We start from the raw sequence: 23,700 nt of genomic DNA, 5'->3' as shown, positions 1-23,700 counted from the left end.
AATAACTGTTTACTTAAGACTAATGGTGACAGATGAAAAGGACACCCAGTCTGATCTGTAAGGTTAAGGCCAGCATTTCTGGTTAACGGTTCCTGAGATGCACCCAAGCAGGCTTGCATCCCAGAAGGCCTGGCTCAGTGACACACACCCCTCGGGCTTTCCGGCTGCAGAACAAAGCCACCCTGGCTTGCAGGAGGCTGCCACAGGCGGGCTGGCAGGTGGGTGCTTCAGGAGAAGGTTCGGGTGTTTACCAGCAGTGAGAGAGGCCAGAGGAAAGGGGGTGGTTAGCAGTGCAGAGGTTAAGGACACGGAGCACAGAGGAGCAGCGAGCGGTGGTGCAGAGCCCCTAGCTCTCCCCTTGTCCTCAGAGCAGCCTCTGCAGGGGCCAGGCCCTGCCCTGCCAGGGAAAACAGCTTTGTCCGGCTCATGGTCTCCATCCCCGGCTGACACACAAGCTGAAGGCTGCCTTGTCCTTAACTGCAGGGCGCTGGGTTGCAGAATTCAGTGGTTTAGGTCAAAGGGCAACATGGAGCTCATGATAACTGTAGACACCCCAGGTGGCCGGCAGACACAATCTCTATGGGGTCTGCCCACCATGCAGCCGTGACCACTGTGAGGTACACATGGCAGCAGCTGCTTGTGAGCAAAGCCGGCCAGCTACTCCGCCTCTGCCCCGCACCCTCGGGCCCCTGGGCAAAGGGCACGGCCCTATCAGAGAGGCTGCGAGAGGTAGGGGGCAGAAAGCAGGACAGACAGGAGAGGCTTCTGCCACCTGCGTGTCAGGAGAACATGGAGCCTTTCGGGCAAGGGCTGCCCGACAGCAGGTATTGAGTGGGTCTGAGATGCCGCCACCTGTCCTCCTGCTGGGTGGGTGGGGGAGCAGAGCGCTGGCTGGCCGTCCCTGGAGGCACCCCTGTCTTTGTGGGTTCATCTATTCAGAGTCCAGCTGTCTAGGCCTAGGGAAGTGGGTGCCTAAACCAAATCCAGGGGCTGCAGGAGCCACGGCTGGTGCCATCACTGGGGTGGACAAGGTCCTGCAGCTGCCCCACCCATGTGACCAAGTCGAGGAATTCGGTCGAAACACTTGGCTCTGTCACTCTGGTTCCAGTGGGTACTGAGTGCCCTGCTCAGCCAGCCCAGACACCGTTTTGGTTTGCAGTTAAAATGCTTCACTCAACATGTTTCCTCTCCTGCTTTCTGATGCTAAAGACAGCAGCCTCCCTTCCCTGAGAGCCTCAGCGGGTCGAGACCGCATGTTCAGAGCCTGTTTCCATTCTCCACTTGTGTCCCGTTAGACTGCGACCTCTGCACTCGGCAGCACCTGTCCTGCTTGACATCCATTAACTCCTCCCAAACGCCAAGTGCTCCCATCACACCTTGCTGGCCCGATGGCCAGCACTGAAGCCCCTTCCCTGCCACCTCAAATACAAACGGGGCCACGCTCATGTGGACTACGACGGGGCTGACGGGGACTGAGTGGAGCCTCGGGTTGGTACCTGTGCTTTAACACGCCCTGGAGAGAAAAGTCTTGGCCACCAAGGGACTGACCCAGGGGGCGAAACAAGAAGTCTCTTTAAAAGTAGCCTCGTGACTCGGGGTTTGTGGCTGGTTCGGCGTTCACCAGCCTTCTGCTTCCTAATGAACGAGGCAGCAATGTTTGGGGCCCAGTCCTTGCCGCTAAAAAAGATCAAAAGAACCAGACACATCTCTGTGGATCCTCATCTCAGCCCTGGACCAGCACCGCTCCCTGGGCCTGCCTGGCGTGGCCCTCCCAGAAATCCTGCCGAGCCACTGTCCTAGGCAGCGTGTGGCATCTGCAGAGTCACATCGGTCAGCTAGTGCTGCGCCGAGTCTCTCGTGCCACCCGGCTGCTGCCACAGGCCGTCCCTGCCGGGGTAGCTGGCACGGCAGAGCAACACCGGCCTCACTGGGGATGGAGGAAGTCACTACTGATTCATTAGCATCACACAGCTATCTCATGTTGTGACAGTCACTTGTAAGCTAAAGCATCCAAGTTACAGGGAAGAAAATACTCACTTTAGTTGATGAATGTTGGAAGGCATTGGAGAAAAACACCAGAGTTAGGACTGTTAATGATTTATACACTGTTGGTAAGACTGATCTCGGAACATGCGCAAACATTTATCACAGGAATGATGGTGGTGGTTAGCGCCACAGTAAAATAAAAATAGTTCTATACAATATGTTCATTTGGTCACGTGCTATTTACAGATTTTACAAAACACATACACGCACGTACACACGCACACTGCCCTTGTGTTCTCTACAGCAGGCGGGACAGGCCGGCAGGAGTTTGTACAAAACATGGACCAGAGATGACAGCGAGTGCCTGTGCCTCAGGTCAGACTCCTGCTGCTCGCTCTGAGCTGACGGGACCCTCCCACCGAGCACAGGAATGCTAACTAAGGGTCTGAGCTAAGAACGCAAAAGAAAGTTGGATATTTAAAGCTCAGCCATTTAAGAGTTAAAAACAAGACAGTTATTTTTTTCTCTGTCCATTTAAAATGTTTTATTTTTTCTTTTTAAACTAGATTGTGAAGTGCCACTGAAATAGGCAATGCTGGCAAAAAAAAAAAAAATGTCTGTCACAATAAAATACATTAGACATTTAAATAAATAACCTTAGAAACTACGTGAGGGGCCATGAACCCAGTAGATTGAATCTGGAGCAATGTTTTCTGCACAAGCGAGAACAGGCATACCTCTTGTTAAGACTGATGTAAACAGAACCACGGGAAACCCTAGGAGAAGCTGAGCGGGGAGGGGTGGAGGTAAGCGGAGGGCCAGGGGTGAGGAAGTGGCAAACCAAAAAATACTGACTGAGGTAGCAGGACTCTGCTCAGTGCAGAAAAATTGGCTTAGGAATACAATTAGACTGTGACATCAAATTAAACCCAGATGATCATGCAGAAGACACGACACATGCTATTTAGTTTTAGAAAAACCACACACATCCCTTGCCTAAAATCTGCTGCCAATTAACTGCTGACAATGTCTGCTGGCTCAGCTATGTTTTTTATACAAGGACAAGTATTAAACAGAACACTGTACATGCTTTTTCATCTACAAAAAAATATTTGCATAAAATAGTGTTAGTTCTCTGTACATGTCAATGGACACTTTAATTATGTGTATAAAAAAAGGAAAATCTTGCCCCACTGGAGTTCAGAAAAAGCAAAACAAAATCTAGAATATGAAACCTCCTTCACCAGCCAATATGTTCATGTGAAAATTCAGCAGAAATAGACAGTTGCTTTAAACAATAAAAAAAAAAATTAATTGATTAAGTTAAACATCTTCTTTAGGCCAAGCTGTCAGTCAAGACCAGAACATATCGGTGAAGTTAGTGTCTGTGCTATAGACCCAGACCACCAGCGGCACTACGAGCAGCACAAAAGGCCAGGAGATGCCGTCGGTGCACGCTGAGAGCGAGCATGGCCGCGCCGGCTGCACACACTCTTTACCAGGCTCCAGGTAGTTGCGCGCCACGAACTTGAGGGTCTCGTCCATGAGGATCACGGGCAGGGAGATTTTCAGCACCATCAGCCACTGGGTCAAGTTCAGCGGTGTGATCTGGAAGATAAGCTGCAACACAGAGAAGCCTCATCAGGCGGCCATTAGGCAGGCAGCAGCACGCCCGGCCTGCCCGGGCCCCACCGCCAGCTTGAGCCCCTGGCACTCACAGGCAAGGGCTCCACGTAGAGGATGAGGAAGTGGAGGGACATGGACAGGCAGATGGAGCCCACGAGCCAGATGTTCTCCCAGGGGGGCATCCTCAGCAAGGACTGGTTTTCAGACAAGCTGTGGGCGAGGAGTGGTCTGTGAGGCACCTCTGCAGCGTGCCGCAGGGGCCTCCCTCACCCTGCGCCAGGTCCTGACCCGACTGAGCCCACGGACTGACTACTTTCTCCTCTGGCTAAGCGACCCAAGGGACTCTTCAAATGTAGGACAAACTTCCAATTTCAAATCTAGGCTTCGGCACAGCAGGTTCCATTCTGGCAGGCTCAGAGCTGCCTTCAGTTGCCCTTGGCACAGACTATTTACAAGTTTCCATTTTTGTCACTGGCTTAACTGGAGAATACCGTTTCTCAATGCTAAAGGGCAGAAGCTCCTCCCTATGGGAACTGGCAGGTGGGGGTCAGGAGTTCCTATTCTGGGCCTCTGTCGTCTCAGGAGAACTCAGGCAGCATGTGGCTTAGCGCTCCCACTCCGTCCTAGGGGTGAGGAAGTTCAGCTCTTAAACTGGCGCTGCTCGTTCCTGTCTTTTTGGGAGGAAAGCTCTGTCCTGTGCTCTTAGTCAACCGTGACTCAATAGCCCTCAGTGCCCTGTGGGCACAACACTTGCTGAGGCTGGCCATGAAGACTCACTCACCTGTTGAGGGCATTACACATCTCTATGGTTACAAGAACAGAAAGCGCCATTGTCATCGGGTACGGGGATTCAAAGACTGCACAATCCACTCCTTCAAAATCAGGGTTGTCGTCTTTACACTGTAGGAAGTGACTCTGCAACCAGATGCCAATCAAGGTCCGGATCAGCAAGGCAGCCTTCCCAAGTCCGTGTGCTAATCCCACGCCAAGCCCAGCACGCAGACCCCCGTGTACATACGAGAGCCACGGAATGTCACCCCACTTCCCAGAGAAGCCCTGCTCATTCAGAATAGCCTCAGATGCAACCTGCTGACCTTACAAGCAACCTGCTGGTTGTATAAGCCTTGGAGTTGTTCGATAGACATGGAGACCACAGGAGAGGTCAAGAACAACTCAAAGCACTGTAGCCAAGGCACGGGAACAAGTGGCTACATACCAGCTGGTAGAAGGTGACCCGGGGACCGCCGTCAGCAGCGATAAACCACCACGCAGCAGCGCCCACGGTAGCGGCACCAACATAACCTGGGGACAGAAGGTCACGGTGCTCACAAACGTGGCGCCCACTCCCACAAGGACAAGGAGGAAAGACCGTGTGTCGGGGGAACCATGCTGTGCACCACCCCCCAGTGACTGCAGACTTGCATCCGCCACAGCAGCCTGACCACGGGGACTACGTGGGGGGGCACGGGGGGAGGGGGTATGCTGCCAGCTCCGAAGAACCAGCCAGCCTTTTCTCCAGAATTTGTAAGAAAAGGAACCGACTGGAACCTGTCAACCTCTGCCTAGCTCTGCCGGTCTTTCACCAGCTGCAGGCACATGTGTGGCCCACACAGGGCGACAGCGCTGGAGGACCAGACCACACCACGACCACTTTTACTGATGCCACTGAAGGGCTGGCAGAGCCATTACAGGGCAACACGGTGTGAGCGGCTACTGCGGAGTGCAGAGAGGCTACTGCGGAGTGCAGAGCGGCTACTGCGGAGTGCAGAGCGGCAGGCGTTCCTGGAGCAGATGCTGGAAGCACTCCTCCTCAGCCATCAGTCCAACTGCAGGATGTTTCTTATGAGGGAGACGTCAGAATGAGATAATGTCCCAGTGTGCTAACAGACTATCCTATCAAAACATAACACAGCACCCTCCTCTGGGATCCTAGGGACGCTATTTACTCTCCAGCACCTGGGCTCAGGAGGACGAGGGCTACACAGACACCAAGCAGAACATAACGTGGCCCATGGCAGTGCCGTGTGTGCACAGGGTTCGTGGTGGTAAATGCATGGCTCCCTGCTCTTACTGCTCACAGGAACAGGTATTTATATCTTGGTCGTTATTATCAGCTCAGGTCTCACCTAGGGGCTCGAAGAGGGCAGCCTGAGTGGTCTTTGTATCCTTTGGCTTGTTGTTGTTAGCTGCTGTCGAGTCGGCTCCGACTCATGGCAACCTTATGGACAGCAGAACGAAACACCGCCCGGTCCTGTGTCATCCTTACGATCGTGGGCATGTTTGAGCTCACTGTGTTGGCTATCGTGTCAATGCATCTCATCAAGGGTTTCTCTCGTTTTCCTATCCCTTGGCACACACGGCTACATTGGAAAACCTTGCGTGACTGCTCATTCACAAAAGCCAAGGAAGCACCAAGGATGCTAAGACAAGGGACTATAAGGTATAGAGTGGCCTAAGTAGCTCATTAAATGATAAGAGAGCCTTGGATTTTTTTTTGCTACCCTAACTTGAGGACAGAAGAAAAAGGTAGTTTTCACAAAACCAGCGACATTACAAAATTTAGCCCCACAGACATTTTGTTTAAAACCCAGTAATATTAAGAAACTACTCACAGCCAATTGCGAGGTAACGGAAAAAGAGCCACCCACTGATCAGTGGCTCCTTGGGGTTCCGGGGCGGCTTATTCATGATGTCCAGATCAGGAGGGTTGAAGCCCAGGGCGGTAGCGGGTAGGCCGTCTGTCACCAGGTTGACCCAGAGCAGCTGGACAGGAATTAAAGCCTCAGGAAAACCCAGGGCCGCTGTCAGGAAAATACTGCTCCCACCAAGGAAAGAAGAGGAAGACCTCAGCTTATTTCTGGCCACTGTTTTAACCAACCTCATCATCCCTCTCCTCTCTCCACAAAATGAAGGAATGGCAACAGTGGTTGCCTGAAATTGCTGGAAATAATTTTTTGGGTGATCATTAAACATTTAGTATACCCAATTTCTAATTAAAGCTAACTTTTAGAGGACCAAGAATTTTGTGCCATTTTATATGGTTAATTTAAAGTCACTTCTACACTACGAAGGGTTTCTTTTGTGTGTGCACCAAGGTGGCCGCGGTGCCCTTCTGAGGCCATGACCGCCACAAGGGATCCGTGTCCTGTCTGCCCACCCCCAACTCACACACAGAGAGAAAAACTGCTGCAGTACGAAAGGTGGCCATCACAACCTCCAGTCTTAGATACAGGAAGAGAAGCGACCCGTCACAGAGACCTACCAGACGACCTCGCCGACGTTGGACGAGATGAGGTAGCGGATGAACTGCTTCATGTTGTTGTAGATTGCCCGTCCCTCCTCGACGGCCGCCACAATGGTGGAGAAGTTGTCGTCGGCCAAGACCATCTCAGAGGCAGTCTTGGCCACGGCGGTGCCGGAGCCCATGGCGATGCCGATCTCAGACTTCTTCAGAGCAGGCGCATCGTTCACACCGTCCCCAGTCTGTGAGGGAACCATAGTCTGGTTTACAGACATCTGCATGAGACACTCTGGCTCCTCCAGAATGTAGTCTGCAGGTATTCTCTTTGACATTATCCACGTGGATGTAAGTACTCCATCATCCTACTCTATAAGTTTTTTGGTAAAAAATACAGATAAACCTGAAGCCCCCTTAGTTCACTCTCCTCTGATGTCTCTTTTGTAGCCTCATTTGGCAATTTCACACTTCCCAGGTAAAATCTGTTTTCTGAAAGCAGCTTATAAGCAGTGAGGATGAAAGACTTATGCAGACATAGTAAACACGGTTTACAGATACATAATATCATTCCCAGGTCTTTGTGTGAAGACAATTACTATACAAATTCAGAGTGGTGATGCCTCTGGGAGAAGGTGAGGAGGAAGGAAAAGGGGGCCAGAGAGGCATATAACTAGAACACCTGGTTGAAAAATTTAATTTTTAAAAAGTTATGTAGAAAGCAAAGTGCTAACACGCTAATTCTGGTTGACAATCAGGAGAGGAAGAAGCCAGTGAACGGTGTCATGAGCAGGCACTCTGAGAGAACGTTTCACCAGCACGTTCTATGGAGGGTGGAGTTTTCAAAGGCTGGGCGACAGGAGCTAGCTGATTACAACACCCTGAATCACTTTTTAGAAAATTTAAGATAAAAACAAGCCTATTTTAACCAAGACAAAGACTAGACACCACCAAATATTTCCTGACTGATTCAGAAGGCACCTCTGGGTCTTAAGCTACTCTTAGCATCTTCCCTGCAGGCAACGTACATCATACCAACTATGGGTCAACAGGATTCTAGAGAAGTAGCCCAGATCCAAACAAAATCAAGAAATTACAAATCAGGGAGCTACTGTGAAAAATTTAATGATCAAAATCAGAGTCTGCTGTGCATGGGTGCAGTTTCAATCACCTGTAGGGTGTTGTCCCAGGACACTCACCATAGCTGTAATCTCATCAAAAGACTGAAGAAACTCTACGATTTTAGACTTGTGGGAAGGCTCCACACGAGCGAAGCAGCGAGCCGTCAAGCAGGCGTCCCTCTGCGCTGAGGGACTGAGCTCGTCAAACTCCCGGCCTGTGAAGGCCTTCGACGTCACATCCTCATCCTGCCGGAAGATGCCAATCCGGCGACAGATGGCCACAGCGGTACCCTTGTTGTCCCCCGTGATCATGATGACGCGGATGCCTGCCTGCCTGCACAACTTCACTGACGAGGCCACTTCACTTCTCGGGGGGTCCAGCATGCCCACGCAGCCAACGAAGGTCAGATTGGTCTGAATTGAAAGAATCACTTTATGTTTAAACAGGAAAATTCTGGCTCTCCGCCACCCCCCAATTTAAACCATGGCTAATAATACATCAAGAGCAAAAGAGTCTACATTTTCTCTCTTTTTTGAATACTTTATTTTTTGCTGTTGTTGAGAATATACACAGCAAAACATACACCAATTGAACAATTTCTACCCGTACAATTCAGTGACACTGATTACGTTCTTCGAGTGGTGGAGCCATTCTCAGCCTCCTTTTCTGAACTGCCCCTCCCCCATTCACATGAACTCACTGCCCCCTAAGCTTCATCCTATATAGACAGATCTTAAAAGAGCACAATGCTCAACACAGACATTCTTTACTAGTTAAGCTAAACTATTGTTTGGTTTTAAGATGTCACAATATTTTTGGTTTAAGGTTTAAAGATTATCTTAGGGCAGTAGTTTCAGGGGTTCATCCAGCCCCTGTGGCTCCAGAAAGTCTGGATTCCATGAGGTTTTGAAATTCTGTTCTCTGTTTCCCCCCTTTTGATCAGGATTCTTTTGTAGAAACTTTGATCAAAACGTTCAGTAATGATACCTGGGCACCATCCAGTTGTTGTTCTCCATTTTCTTATGAGATAAAAAATTATGCAATTTTACATTGACTCTTATCATCTAAGAATAAAAGTCACAATACTGATATAAAATAGTATTAATTTCAATTAATCAGGAAGGATTAGAAATGTCACTATCCCCTTGTTACCAAATCATTCTTTAACTCTCATAATAATAATGTGAAATGGGAAAAAAACCACCCTAGGAGTAAGAACGTCTTGAAATTGGCCATCAGAGCTTGTTCATTTCATTCAAAGCTTTCGGAGAAAACATCCCTGATCTGAAGTTGTTCTATGAGCAGAAGAGAAGTAGAAGGATTTTCTCAACTTGGCTACTTTAACCTTCAATAACTAATGTGTATTTTAAAAACATTCCTAATTAAAAAAATCTTAATCTACATGAAATTTGCAAAATAGGTTTCACAAGCTCATGTAGCTGACATCTTGATTATTCTACTTTCACGGTAACAGCCTTTTGTTAAGGCGTTAGCTAGTGTATGTTTCCAACAACCACCTAAGCTTTAAGGCTGACGCATGTGGCCCGTGGCTGAACAAATCACCATGCCTCTTTCTTGGTAAAAGCCCCAGACCTTGACCTTTTTTTACCCGAAGGCGAGCCCTTTGGCCACGATGACAAGCGGGGTGCGACCAAGAACCACTCACCTCATACTTGATGAAGTTGGCAGAGTCCTCAAGGTTCATCTCTTCTCTCCTCATTGGGTTGTCGTGAGTGGCCAGAGCCAGGCAGCGCAGGGTGTCGCTGCCACTGCCCCACTCCCGAATAACAGACATGATCTTCTGCTTGACCCCCGGAGTTATGGGAATCTTCGTGCTTCCAACTCGAATGTGGGTACACCTCTCAATGACACCCTCGGGAGCGCCCTGGAAACAAAGGTTCAGATGAACAGTACTGTTAGCTGGCTCAAGGGGACCCTGGTCCTGGTGAGAATGGGTTGATTTCAGGGTGCTGTACTTGCCTTCACAAACATCTTGCTCATGGATGTTCGGCTTGGTTTGTTTGGTGTGCAATAAACCGACATTGATTTTCTATCGCGTGAAAACTCTAGGGTAAATTCTTTTTTCATCAACTGTTTAATGACCTATTGTAAAGAGAATATGCAATCATTGGATAATAATTAAAAAAAAAATTTCACTCAACAAATATTCCACTGAGCTAATTTTACATGGCAGGCATTAGGGACAGAGCAACGAACAACAGACACGTTCTTGCCTTCATGAAACTGTACTGTATATGGGGTATATGTATATGGGGTCGCTATGACTCATCAGCAATGGAGAACAGGGACAGAACGTTGTGTACGTGTAGACTGCAATGTTGAATAGGGTTGGGGAGAGCCTTACTAAGACAGGCAGTGAAAAGGTGGCGCAGGCCAAGCACACACTCACATTCAAGGTGCTGCCAGGAGGTCAGATGGGGCTGCAGAGTTTGTGGAAAGAAACAGGGAGGAAGTTAGAGGGGCCATGGCAGATGGTGGAGGGAGGCTGTGCGGTCATGGCAGGCGGTGGAGGCAGCTGGCTTGTATAAACGGGAAGACAAGGCAGAGTTCTGTGCTCCAGCTGTTATGTGAAGCACAGGCGGAAGGGGAGTGCAAACAATCCAAGGGGTGGAGGTGGTCAGGCTGCAGCAGGGATGTCCAACAACAGAAATGTTCCGTCTGCACTATCCACGTAGCAGCTACACGTGGCTAGCTAGTGTGCCTGAGGACCTGTTTCTAATTCCTTTACAGTGGCTGCTGTATCAGACTTTAGCACACTGACGATACGTAAGCTCCAACTTGGGAGAAGAGTAGACAGAAGAGGCCCTGAAGCCTCACCATCCCCCTGGCAAAGAAGCCCAAGGAGGTATCCAGTGTGGGAGGACCCCAGTGTAGTGCGGTTTTTTGTAAATATATCAGCTTGAAGGCATGCTCCTGCGTTCCTAGTCTGCTAAATAATTTATTATGAACAAAGATCAAATTTCTAACAGAAGCTGTTCTTTCATGTATTCAGATGAATATGTGGTTTTCTACCTTCATTTGGTTGATGTGAATTACATTTCTTTCCACTAAGACTCATACTTAATCACAGAAATCCCAAAGACCCTCAGCATCCTTTCTCGGATGCGGCATAACTGACGTCTGCAGGCTGGTTTCCCTGGCTGCGTAGATTCAGCCATCCTAAGCCACCTCCAGCAGCAAAGATCAGGGTGTGATCACTGTGCCTGACCTTGTGTTCTGACCAGCTAACTGGAGGAAGAATAAAGGGGTATGTGGTGATTCTGAGGAAGGTATGGACCCTACAGCAGAGCGCCCCCAGGGGGAGAAAAAACAAAGTCACATCTTCCAGCAGGATGGTCACGAGCGGGGATCCTGTCCAGTGGCCACTAGGGCTGAAAGCTGGACCTTGCCCTCCATCTTTGAACGGTGTCAGGTTCTTGGCTCTCTCTGAGGAGAGGCAAGGAGTTTGTATCAGGAGTTTCCCCAGTGACCCAGCACCATGACACATCACTTCTGATGGCTTCCTCTAGCTGCTGTGAAAGGGATGAGGCAGAGGACACCAGGCCGATGAGTGTAGGGCCAGTTCCACCCTGGTGTGCAGTTACTGGTTGCGTACTGTGGGTCAGCTCTAGGAGGCTGCTTGTTTGCTGCCAGTAGGAGGTGTAGTTCCAGGTCTAGAATGAAGCAGTTCTAAACCTCAGTTTGGAGAAGCTGAGTTTTCAGGTTGCCTCTGAGGTATTTAGTCACACCGACTAGTAAGAGATGGCACAGGCGGTGTGACCCCGCCAGGATTCCCATCCTTGGTTGTTGATCAAAGAGGTGGCAGTTCTTAGTTGAGGTTGATGCTTTCAAATGAAGGCAGGAGCCTAGACTGTTCCCGTTTCACGGAATCCACTTAAGATGGGGCAGGAATCCACAGGAGTTGCCACGACCCTCCTGGCTATGAGACTTCTATTTGTGAATCATGAATCTGTCTGCTGTGACACAATCTATACTTCTATACTCAATCTGTCTGAGTTTTGTTTTCTCAGGATGTCATAAAGGTGACAAAACGATATAAAGGATGGGAAGAGCACTGGAGTGAGAATCCAGTTCTGCCTCACGTTAGCTGGGAGACCACAGGCAAGTCATGGAAGGCCTGTTTCCCTACCCGTATGGGCTACAGTGGACTGCCTGGTCACCTCGAAACCCTTTCAGATCCTGAGGTTTTGTGTGGTCACCAAAATACTTCAATGGCTGAGGAAGAACGTAAGTGAACATACTGCCCCCTGCCCAATCTGGGCTGGCTTTGCTCTGACTGTGGTGTCATCTTAGTCCCCAATATCCTACTGGCTACCAGGGAGGGATGAAAGGGTTTGTGACACACAAAAGCATAAAGGTACCAACAGCTGACCATTTAGAAAAAATAAGCCTCGCATAGCTTTGCATAACCAACCAGAAAGGCTATTTCCACCTCTCCTTACACCAGGCCTCGGCCTTTAGGAATGCAGGAACACTTGGTCTGGTTTACTGCCCACCTCCCTTTTGTCCCTACCCTACCAGGGAACTCTAAGGAACAAAGAAGCCCTACACAGAGGCGTCTCAAGTACCGATTAGCAGCCATTGATGAAGGCAGGCAGGTCTGGCACTAAAAAGAGGGTGTGATCTGCAGAACCCAATTCCACGAGTCCATGCTCCAGGCTGGGCAGGCCTACAGGGGCCCCCGGAGGGTCTTGTGGCTGTGACCTAACGAGCCACCAGCCCACTGGCCACCCAGAAAAGCAGGAATGGCTTCAGCACTGCCCAGGCTGGGGATGTTTCCGGGGTAGTGGCTTGCAGAGACAAGAGCAAGACTTAGATTCCAGAGCCTGATTTGTTTCCTTTTATTCCTGCTTGGTTGCTTTGAGGGCATCATCCTCCTTTCTCCAACACATTCTCTCTGTCTTCTCCTGCTTCTGCAGTCTGGCCCTACACGGCTCCTCCACCTCTCGCTCCTGGTCAGCCTGTACAAGCTTTGTGTGCTCTCACCTGTTTGCTCACTGCTTTTCACCCAGGTCATCACGCACCACAGGCTCTGGAGCTGAGCAAAGAGGCAGGCAGGGTGGCCAGTCTACTGCTGAGACCAGGGGGAAGTCCATCAGCGGCTGCTGTCGCTTGTTTTCACTCAGATCTGGCTTTGCCACAGAAATCCCACTATACAGTAGCTCACTGCAGGAAGATCCAATCTGGTGGCCTCTGCGAGGGCAGCTAGGTCCTTGATGGGGGCCTTGTGCACATCGTGAAGGCTCAGGTCCAGCTGGTGGTTAGAGGCTCCCACCCTTGCCTTGGTCTTGGTGATGCTGGCTTGGACAGGCCAGTGTCTGTTCAGCAGACCTGTGCCCTGCACAGCCACCGTCCCATCACACCCGGCTTCCTGCAGTGCAGTCACACTGATGGACCTGAATGTCGAACTGACTGCATTCGTAGGAATCCCGCTTGGTGATGCTGTGTGAACCTTTTTATGTATTACCTGAACTTAATTTGCTACTATTAGTTTCGGACTTCTGCATCTATACTATGAAGAATCGGGGTAGTATGTAACTGCCTCTCCTTGTAGTCTCCATGTCAGGTTTTGCTATCGGGGCTTGCTGGCCTCATCAGATGGGTTTCCTTTTCCTCTTCCTCCTATTATCCAAGTCTGTGTAAAGGTGGTAGTATTTCTTCCTTAAATGTCTGGCAGACTTTATCGATGAAATTAACTGGGCCTGGAAAATTCTTGTGGAAGTTTTTAGAAAACAGTATTTCTGAGGGATGTGTTAACGTCTTCTAAATAGTCAAATCTATTGGTATAAAGTTACGCATAATTGATTTATGATTTTGTTATTTTCTACTTTGTTACTTTTCTAGTTTGAGGTGAATACTTGCATCATTGATTTTAAACGTGGACTATTTAAGAATGTTTTGTTTAGCTTCCAAACACTTGGTTATCGATTTCTAGTTTAATTCCATTGCAGCCAGCAAATACAGTCTCTACCACTGCAATCCTTTGCAATTTATTGAGTCTTGCTTCAACAGACCAGCAATTGTGGTCTATTTTGGTGAATGTTCCTTATGCGTTTGAAAAGCACAGTGGGAGCAGCGTAACAGAACTATACAGAGTAGGTTGAGTACATTTAGTGTTGTTCAAGCCTTCCATATCTTTACTGATTTTTCGTCTGCTTTGCCAAGATAGAAATTACCACGCTAAAACTGCCAACTCTGATTGTGGCTGTGTCTCCTTTTATTTCTGGCAGTTGTTGCTCCACGTACTTTACATGTGCTAGCAGACGCATGCACATAAACACTGGCTTCACCATAAGGTGACCTTGACAAGGAGGGTTCTCATAGAGGCAAAAGATGGACTGGAGTGGATTCAAAAAATGAGCGAGTGAAATCAGAGAGTACACAAAAATAGCTCTTTTGAGGAGTTTTACTATCAAGGGAAAGGAAGAAGTGAGGTGGCTGGAGAGAGGAAAAAGTTTTAGGATAAACCATTATTTCCTGGTAGTAAATAGACAGCAAAACAATTTTACCTGAGAGTGAATGTAGGGAAGCAGATACTGCAAGTTTGAGGAGATAAGGTCTAATCTGTTGTCTAAATAGTAAGACAGTGAATGGACTAGGGAGATCGATGGACAGGAACAACACACCAAATTCTAATAACTGACCGAGTTGCAGGCGTTTGCACGTTCTATTTTAGAAAGACCCTTCAATTCCGTATCGAATACATTCATCTTCTCTACCAGACACGTGAGTGCAGTCTCTGTAGCTTCTCCAACTTTTTCATACACGCCCTTTGCCTGTATTGGGTGAAGATGGAGAAAGTGGGAAAGGGAACAGGTAAATTTCTCTTTAATAAAAAGTTTTCCACAGAAGGCCACCTGTCCTCCAGGCATCATTAGTTCATGCTTTTTAGCCCATGATAGAGCACATGACCCAGATACATAAAAATATTCTTGAAGCACAGGTATGCATTTTCTTATTGTAATAATTGGTTTTTTTTTTTTGTGTCCGTTAAATACAAGAAGCCATGAATCACAGTATTTACTAAGTAGAGCATTCACACGGTATTTTTAATTCCTCATCATTGCTTATCATTTGAAAGTTTACATTCTATTTTGATGGGGATCACCTTGACTATAAGATTGAAACCAAAGGATTTCCCTCACTATTTAAATAAGTATTTTTCTATTGGTTAAATTTTCTATTATCACACTATCATCAAAACTACCCTCTAAGCCACACCTTATCCTCAAAGATGTAATGCTACCCATCTTAAAAAGCACAATCAATACCTTGTGTTTTCACGAAAATATTCTCTATCTCCGGTTTCCTCCACTTAGGGTAACTATACTAGAAACAGACCACGAAGGCATGTGCACTACAACTCTCAGTAAGCAGCTGCAACACCCAGTTACAGAGGACACAGGAAGGTGCTCCCCTTTTTTGCTAAGTCAGGCTGGCCCTGATGATAGGCCCTTGATTGGAAAGGGGAAATAAAATCAGGAACACTTACTTTTAAAAGGGCAGAAGAAGGCAGGCTGAATTTTCATTCCACCCACCCCACCCTTGAACTAGGAATAAAAAAAAAAAGCAAACCCATTGCAGTTGAGTCCATTCTGACTGATAGTGACCCTATAGAACAGAGCAGAACTGTCCCATAGGGCTTCCAAAGAACAGCTGGTGGATTCAAACTGCCAGAGCTTTTGGTTAACAGCAAAGCTCTAATTAACTACTGCACTCCCAGGGATCCGTGAACTAGGAAGAACCAGGCCTAATTTCTTACCTCATTGTAATCCAAAGCAGAGTCATTACAAAGAGCACAGATTGTTGCTAATTCTACAAGACCATCATACTGATGACATCTTACTGGCTTATCATCTTTATGCCTGTTGAAAGAAAAAACAGACCCTTAAAAAGCAGTGTGGCCACGGCTACTGATTTTAAGTGACTGCTCTTAGAAACTTTATGGTAGAGTCAACATCAGACAATAACTAAAAACTTCTGGTACCAGGACTCAATTTTTGGGCAAGACTCAAAATTCTTGTGAAATTCCCCACACCACTGGTATCAGTGAAGAACAAACAGAAATACCATTTGAAAATTTGAGCTTCAAGGCAGCTAAATGAAGGTGAAAAGTGTCACTGGCTTATAACTGCTTTCTCTTTCAAAATGTGCGTTATAGACCCATAGTCTGGGGCGGGAGGGGGGAGGCGCAGGGGAGTACTACTCTGATGACGGGTAACTATGTGAGTCACATTCAGAAAGCTGTCCTAACTTTTTAGATAAACTGCAAACCTATACAAATACCAACCCTGCCACAATAGGTTCTTTAAACAGTAAAGTGGGCTACTCACACTTCTCCTATAGGTGCATATGTTGATCCAGTTATGGTGAACTCATTAAGAGAACAAGTATCGCCTTCGACCCTGTCCAGAATGAACATCTGCAGAAAAAAAGTGCAACAGCAATTAAAAGGAATAAGCATATTACTGGAAAAGAGCATGAGCTTAAGGCAACAAGCCATTCTCGTTTAAGAAAAACAGTTTTAACTAACGAGTCACTAAGTTAAGCCGAGCATTGAAAGTGTTGCCCCTTAGTTATTTCAGATGCCTCCCTGTCCCGGCAGTCTGTCTAAGCGTAAGAAACACCATCACTCACGGGATGAATTAGTAATAAGCAGCAGTGGCACTAAAGACAGAGGACTACCTACAGGACGCTTGAGTTAGGACGACTCTGGACCAGCACATCACTTCCAAAGACAGCACTGCTCTCTAGATGCTTCCAACCCCACATTTCGAATGCTGGCTGAGAAAGTGGTATCAGGTAGTCTTGCCTTAGAGTAAAATCTTGGGAGGAATAAACTCACATTTCAGAGCTGAGTAAACATTCCGAGTCAACTAGACAAACTGCTTCCCGGCGCCTTCCCACTTATTTCTGCTGTGGCAACAGCTCATTTTCTATGCAGCCCTACAACTCCACGTAGACCGTGATAAGCCCTCAGCACTATGTTCCCAGGACAATACGGGCAGAAGCATGCTTAGAAAAGAAGCCCGAATTTTATAGAATACAGTTAACATGAGCAGTTTTCTTAAGGATGAGGTGTTATTCTGGTTTTCAAATTTTTTATTTCAGAAGCCCAGTTTGGAGGAATAGGATTTTGTTTCATTGCACACTGAAACTAAACAGTACAATCTTCTCTTACAAAAAAAATGATGCCCCATTTGTACATTTTCATGCCACAATCGCTCTGGGCAATTAAGAATAATATCAAACCATTCTGCAGTGAGAAATTTTTTAAATGTTAAGAAAGTCAGGAAGAGCCGTGCTGTGCCTTAAAAATATCTTTTCAGAGCACTCAGACTCACATTCAATAAGAAAAATCTGTATTTTAGTATTTTAAAATAACTTCTTTTGCCTTACAAGATTTGTTATATATATAGCACATACTTTCAATATTAAATTCCAAAGGCTTCATCTCAAAAGCATACCCAGAGCTAAATGCTTTTTAAAAAATACAATGGAATTTAAAACATGGGAAGACTCCTATAGAGGTTCTAGTCCAAACAGAGTGTGTCAAATGAGGAAAAGACTCACCCAAAGTCAGACACAGAGGATCTCCGACTCCGACAGTACTTTTCCTAACAAATACAACACCTAAAATATGAAGCTTGTCAAAAATGCTCTTCACAAAGATGTTTGGTGTTTTGTAGAAGAGACAAAGAACAGAAGTTAAATGATATGGTCAAGGTCACACAATTAAGTGGAGAGAGGAGACCAGGATTAACTATAAATCCAAGTTTACCTTTTATTAAAAGTTATGTGACCCTCAGACACATCACTTAACCTCAAAAAGCCTTAATTTTCTAACCTCTTGAGCAGGATTGCCGTTAAGAGTCAAAGTCAAGTGTGAAAACTCACTGCACTAAACAATATCAAATCAAGCTAGTATTATTACTACGCCCCATGCTATTTCTTTAACAACACTACAGTCCAGACCCCAAAGAATTTCACTTTTCATAGAGCCCAAGACGTCAGAACGCTAATGCACACTGACTAGATCTGAATGCACTTATTTTAGGTTGTAAGCAAGGAAACCACTCAGGAGCTGCAAGATGAAAGTGGCCCCAGGTCAAGGGCAGTTATGCAACACACTGCAAGCCGCCTCGCGTGGAATGCTGTTGAGAACAGTTCCTGGTGCTGAGGGGGAACACAATACCTGCCTCAGAGCAGGCCAGCTTTTTAACAAAAGAAAATATTTTAAATCAAACCATTTAAAGGAGACTAAAAAGAATCACTATTATAAAAATGGACTCAATTTTTTCCATAGTTTGAAAATCTGGTCATTTCAATTTCACACACTGCTTACTTTCCTGGAATAAAGACTAGCTGAGGAATTACAGCCTTCAGACTAAGTTTAAACAATGTACTGAGGGAAAACTAAATACTAAGCGTGAAATGCTCTCCCCTCCCAAACTAGCTTTTGGCCCATTTAGGGAAACTTTTTTGGGTCCAAGGAGCGAGAACTTAAGTAGACCACCAGTCAAATCCCTCAGCTACTAGAGAAATGTAGAACAAGCCCAGAAGCGTACTTGCTTGAGAGCCATACAACCCCATTTGTTTTAAATACCCATCCATCAATTCTAAACCTGGGTTTGGACTAGACAAAGAATTTAAAAGTGGCAACATAAAGATTCAGAGGCTTAATTATGTTAAAACCAAAATAACTTCCAGTGATAAGAAAAATCACCCCAAACCTATAAATGAGGCCAAGAGGATCACTTATGCTCTCTCAACGACCTACAGAAAGAAATATTACTTAACAGAGGTGATTCAGTTTTCTAGGGAAATGGAACACTGTTTGACTCTGCTATTTATTATTAATTAAGAGCTCATATTAAGTCCTGAATTTGTGCACTATAAAAAAGATGACCTAGAATTTTACTGTCTTGTAGGACACCAGCCATTTTTGTACTCTAACCTAGTAATCCTCTTCTAATATTCTTTTGTCTATAAACACCCAGTTTCTCAAGTGCTCTTATTATCAGTTTTACCATTAATAATGGTTTCCTCATTAACAAACCAAATAAAATCTTTGACACGTGTTCATAGGAGTGTATGTATAGCTTTTCAAAAGTTATACTCTGGCTACAAAGTTGTTTAAGTCAAACCTAGGGACATTAAGGAAACGCTGGTGGCGTAGTAAAGAGCTATGGCTGCTAATCGAAAAGTCAGCAGTTCAAATCCACCAGGTGCTCCTTGGAAACTCTTACGGGGCAGTTCTACTCTGTCCTACAGGGTCGCTATGAGTCGAAATTAACTCAATGGCAGTGGGTAACGGGACATTACATTTTACAGGACCACCACAGCCATTTACAGAATGCCTATAAGTCAATTTCCTAATACAAAAATGGTAGCCATGTAGGTCCTGTATCTCATGAAATGATTTTAAGAACGAGATTATTAATTCCTCTGAAGTACTGGAAATTATCCTGGGGTCCAGGCTACCAAACCCAATGGAATTTGTTTAAAGTGCATAAAAAGGTATCAAAGTATAGATCAAAGGCTTTGATGGCATGATTCTTAGGATGGATAAATAATAATAGGCAGGAAAGATTCTTAAATGACTCTCTTACCCTGCAGACCGACATCTGGTTTGTCGTAAGTGTACCGGTCTTGTCTGAGCAGATAACAGAAGTACAACCAAGGGTTTCCACCGAGGGAAGGCTTCGAACAATGGCATTTTTCTTTGCCATTCTGCGTGTTCCAAGAGCCAGGCAGGTGGTGATGACAGCAGGCAGACCTTCGGGAATGGCTGCGACAGCCAGGGCCACCGCAATTTTAAAGTAGTAGATAGCACCTCTGATCCAAGAACCTCCGTGAACGGGATCATTGAAATGCCCAATGTTTATGATCCAGACGGCAATACAAATGAGGGAGATAACTTTGGACAGCTGTTCTCCAAACTCATCCAGTTTCTGCTGGAGGGGTGTTCTCTCCTGCTCCGTTGCCACCATTTCATCCCGGATCTTGCCAATCTCAGTGTTAACTCCAGTTGCCACCACCACTCCCATGGCCTTTCCAGCAGCAATGTTTGTGCCCTAGGACAGAGGTAGAGGGAGATGTGTCAGAAGATGGACACCTGACTGACCAGTCAACTCTAGCTTTGTGGACTCTGACTTAAGGTGCCCAGTTTCTCTCACCACATTCTACTGGGACTTCCTGTGGCTACTGTTGAGGTGACCAGCCACACAACGCTGCTAATGAGCAGTATTTCATGTAGGCAAGGTGGTAAGTCTTTCCTTGATTCCAATTCCATATAGGCACCCACTTACCCCAGCGAAGCTCTATACAGAATCACCCGGAATCTCTACTTCTCAATGGAGCCTCTGCCTTCTTCTAATGCTTCTGCCTTCCCCCAATTTCTCAAACTCCACACATCTCTCAACCCTAAGCATTCTCCTCCACATCTAGCTGCAACCACTCTGCCTCCCCTGCTTCGATCAGCTGTATGTAAGAGGAACCAGCGCCAGGGGGTGCCACCTTATGACCTTCACTCCAGCACCAGTAAATTCAACAAAATTAAATGCGAGAGTTCTCGCTCATTTTAATTCCTTGCACTAGAATGGCACTGCTTCATTGCTTCATTATGTTCACTGTAACCATCCAGTATATCACTTACTATGGGTGCTTAGTCTCCCAGACTAACCCACAAAAAGCCCACTACTTGAAATTCTTCCGGTCAACAGAGAAACTGAATGAGTGCGTCGCACCTCCACATGTTCAATGGAGAACTCATCCATATGAGTTTCCACCTAGACTCACTAATTAACATTAGTGTTGCTACTTTTGCCTTCTGTCTCTGAACACACCTTTTTTTATAAACTACATACAAGCAACAGATATGCATATTTTGAAAACATCCTTTACAAGCTAAAGCTTTTCCACACAAACCCAAAGCAAACCCGTTGCCATCGAGTCAATTCATAGCGACCCTAGAGCTTTAAAACTATGTTTATAGGTAAGAACGTAAAAGATACTTGACCTGATCATTTTTTTTCCCCCCTCAAAAACTTGCCAACAGAAAAAGATGGCTAAGACGCAGTACTGCTGCTTGCTGACAGCTGGGCCTGACCACGGAGAGAGCGTTACCCTTTGGAATAATCACCAACACTTTTAAAAGCCCGACCATTGAAGGTAGGCAGTGACTACTAAAACTCCTTGAGAACAGTGCCGAATAAAGAACTACTCACAGAAAAGAGCATGTTCTTCTTATCTTGGTTGACAGCCCGTGGGTCAGGGACAGGGTCCGTGTGCTTGATGACAGAGACAGATTCACCTAGGCAGGTAGTGAGACAGGACAGTTAGCTGTGTGCTGTCCATGCTAGACCTGGAGAGCTCCTCCCTGCCAGCTCAGCCCTCTCCACAGCATGCCCGGTACGGGAAAGGGACAAAAGGCACAATTCATTCAAAGGAAGTAACATAGCCTTGACTGACAGAAACTAATTCTAGAGGAAAGAATTACTGTGAGGATTAAAATGAATACAATTTCAAAATACAGGAACTTAACTTTGAAGTAAAATCCCAGTCAACTGCCTTTATTTTCTGGAGTCACTACTCAAATTTAAAATTTAGTTTATTTTCAGTATCATTTCATACTGGACACATTTATTGTGTGTGTATACAATACTTAAACTGCAATTTGCAGTTGTACTGCAAAGATCACATGGTGTCAAAGACTAACTTTTAGAACTTTTAAAATATCTTAAGTTTGGCTTCAAACTCAGGGTCGATCTGAGTGGCTCCAAATGTTTACCTCAAGTTACACTGCAGCAAACTTCACTCTCAGTGCTCCATAAAGGAATCGAATTCTCAACCTGGCCTAACCCTACAGTATGATTATTTAACAAAAGCAGACAACCAAGAACCTCTGTGAAGTTTTAAGACGGCAGTTAGTTCCAAAGGGCACAATGAGCATTTCATACACACAACCTGCCCGTTTCCCCAACATTTTATGGCTTCATTAGTTTCCAGCTTTTCGCTGCTAATGGGAGTTTTAATAGACAAGCTATTCATAAGGAAACAATAAGAAACAGAGGCCCAGGTTACTCACAGCACTACCTTTATAATACTAGTTGCTTTTAAAAACTGGTAATCAGATAGAAAATCTTGAAAAAACCTTTACATTTCATATTTATTCACAATTTAATTCAGGTTAGCATTGTATTAAAGTTAATCTTCTGAAAACCTTACTTCCAGTTAATAGGAACCCTCCACCCTAGACTGTGCCTTTATTAAACAAAAATGGGAAAATGTTCCAAACAATCCAGGTAGTAGAATATCTGCCAACTTTTTTGTGCTCTAACTTTTGTTAATTGTACATTTGATTATCGCGAAGTACGTTAGATGTGAGATTAGCATTTCTCCAAAGAAAATAAATACAGTCCTGGAAACTATAATGGCCTGGAAAAAGGACGCTAAGTAATAATTCACTTTCCACAAAATAAGAAGGTAACGAACGCTTTGACGTTACGATTACTATTTCTGCTGTTGAAGGGATTTATAACCTTTTGATAAAAGTGAAAACATAATAATGGTTTCATTTTTCACTTTTAAATAAAAACTAATTTCTGAAGAAAATTAAAAGCTAACTAAATTAGTGCCTTATGAGATGACGGCCAAGTTTGTTTTGTTCTTAAATCATCGGGCTGCGTTTCCCCCTTCATGCCTCAAGCCCCGTATATTGGCAAAAAGCCTAACTGATCAAGCACTAAGAAATAAATACCGTAGAGAAGGTTAAGATGGGATACCATAAAAGGGACAGTCAGGCAAGAGTCAACCTATTCGCATGAAATATGGAAGAGGCTCCAGAATCTAATGACCTTCCAATACACAATATTTACCTGTAAGAATCGACTGGTCTACTCTCAGAGTTGTAGATTTGATAGAAGTTAGTCTTATATCAGCTGGAACTTTGTCACCAACTAGTTGAGGGGAAAAGGCAGGTAAAATAAGCAACTTTGGCAATCATGTTACATAAAGAAGAGTCTGTCTGCAAATTTAACACATTTTTAAAAGAAAATAAAAAGTATACATACAGTGCAAATATACAAAAATCTGTTAAAACAAGTGAGATAATTAACTTATCCGAGGGCCATAAAAACTCTAAGTGGGTAGATACAAGTTCTGAGTTACAGAGGAAGGAAGAGAATAAGGAAAACCTCCAAGTGCATGTTATTTTTTTAAGAGTTTAACTATATATGCCCAGACAGGCCTCCAGGCTTTCACTTTGAAGACTACTTTTCTGTTTAGCAATATTAAGTAACTTACATAGTATTTTTCTTAGGACTTATTACATACATACAAGGGGGTGAGTTAAGAGAGATGCCAAAACAACTACACAGAGATGATCACTTTTTACCTATCAAACCGACAAACTTGAAAGAGTTGAGAAAATACACCAGGTTAGCAGAACAGGATAACCATAAAGTCTAGACACTGCGCAGTTTTATTCAGTTAAGAGACCAGAGAGACAAATCACCAGGAAGTCCCATCAGTGTGTGCAGTGATAAATGAGAGTTGTGACCGTGACTGCTGCAAATGCTGGATATATGTCACTAACCACACCCCGTACTGTAATTTAGTATGATTTAGTATTTCTAACTCACCCCTGTTCCCAGACTTCATGGCCACCCCATGTATGCTGCCAAGTATGAAGGTAACTTTTACAAACT

At 45.5% G+C, this 23,700-nt stretch overlaps 1 protein-coding gene across 1 annotated transcript in view; it reads right to left on the bottom strand.

Moving 5' to 3' along the window:
• Positions 1–2,586: 2,586 nt before the first annotated feature.
• Positions 2,587–23,700, bottom strand: part of ATP2A2 (ATPase sarcoplasmic/endoplasmic reticulum Ca2+ transporting 2) — a 48,916-nt gene continuing 27,802 nt past the window's right edge. Inside the window, exons 6-20 of the mRNA XM_049865442.1 lie at positions 22,870–22,950; positions 21,220–21,305; positions 19,603–20,067; positions 16,324–16,412; positions 15,753–15,855; positions 14,635–14,766; positions 9,950–10,072; positions 9,636–9,854; positions 8,047–8,382; positions 6,875–7,095; positions 6,225–6,427; positions 4,829–4,914; positions 4,394–4,527; positions 3,705–3,822; positions 2,587–3,606 (exon numbers count right to left, since the gene is read on the bottom strand). Coding sequence (XP_049721399.1) covers positions 3,340–3,606; positions 3,705–3,822; positions 4,394–4,527; positions 4,829–4,914; positions 6,225–6,427; positions 6,875–7,095; positions 8,047–8,382; positions 9,636–9,854; positions 9,950–10,072; positions 14,635–14,766; positions 15,753–15,855; positions 16,324–16,412; positions 19,603–20,067; positions 21,220–21,305; positions 22,870–22,950 — 2,663 coding nt within the window. The 3' untranslated portion in view covers positions 2,587–3,339. The remainder of the gene's footprint in view (positions 3,607–3,704; positions 3,823–4,393; positions 4,528–4,828; positions 4,915–6,224; positions 6,428–6,874; positions 7,096–8,046; positions 8,383–9,635; positions 9,855–9,949; positions 10,073–14,634; positions 14,767–15,752; positions 15,856–16,323; positions 16,413–19,602; positions 20,068–21,219; positions 21,306–22,869; positions 22,951–23,700) is intronic.

Source organism: Elephas maximus, chromosome 22 (genome assembly GCF_024166365.1).
Source record: "Elephas maximus indicus isolate mEleMax1 chromosome 22, mEleMax1 primary haplotype, whole genome shotgun sequence".
Classification (NCBI taxonomy): domain Eukaryota; kingdom Metazoa; phylum Chordata; class Mammalia; order Proboscidea; family Elephantidae; genus Elephas; species Elephas maximus.
This window is presented reverse-complemented; position numbering and strand designations above follow the sequence as displayed.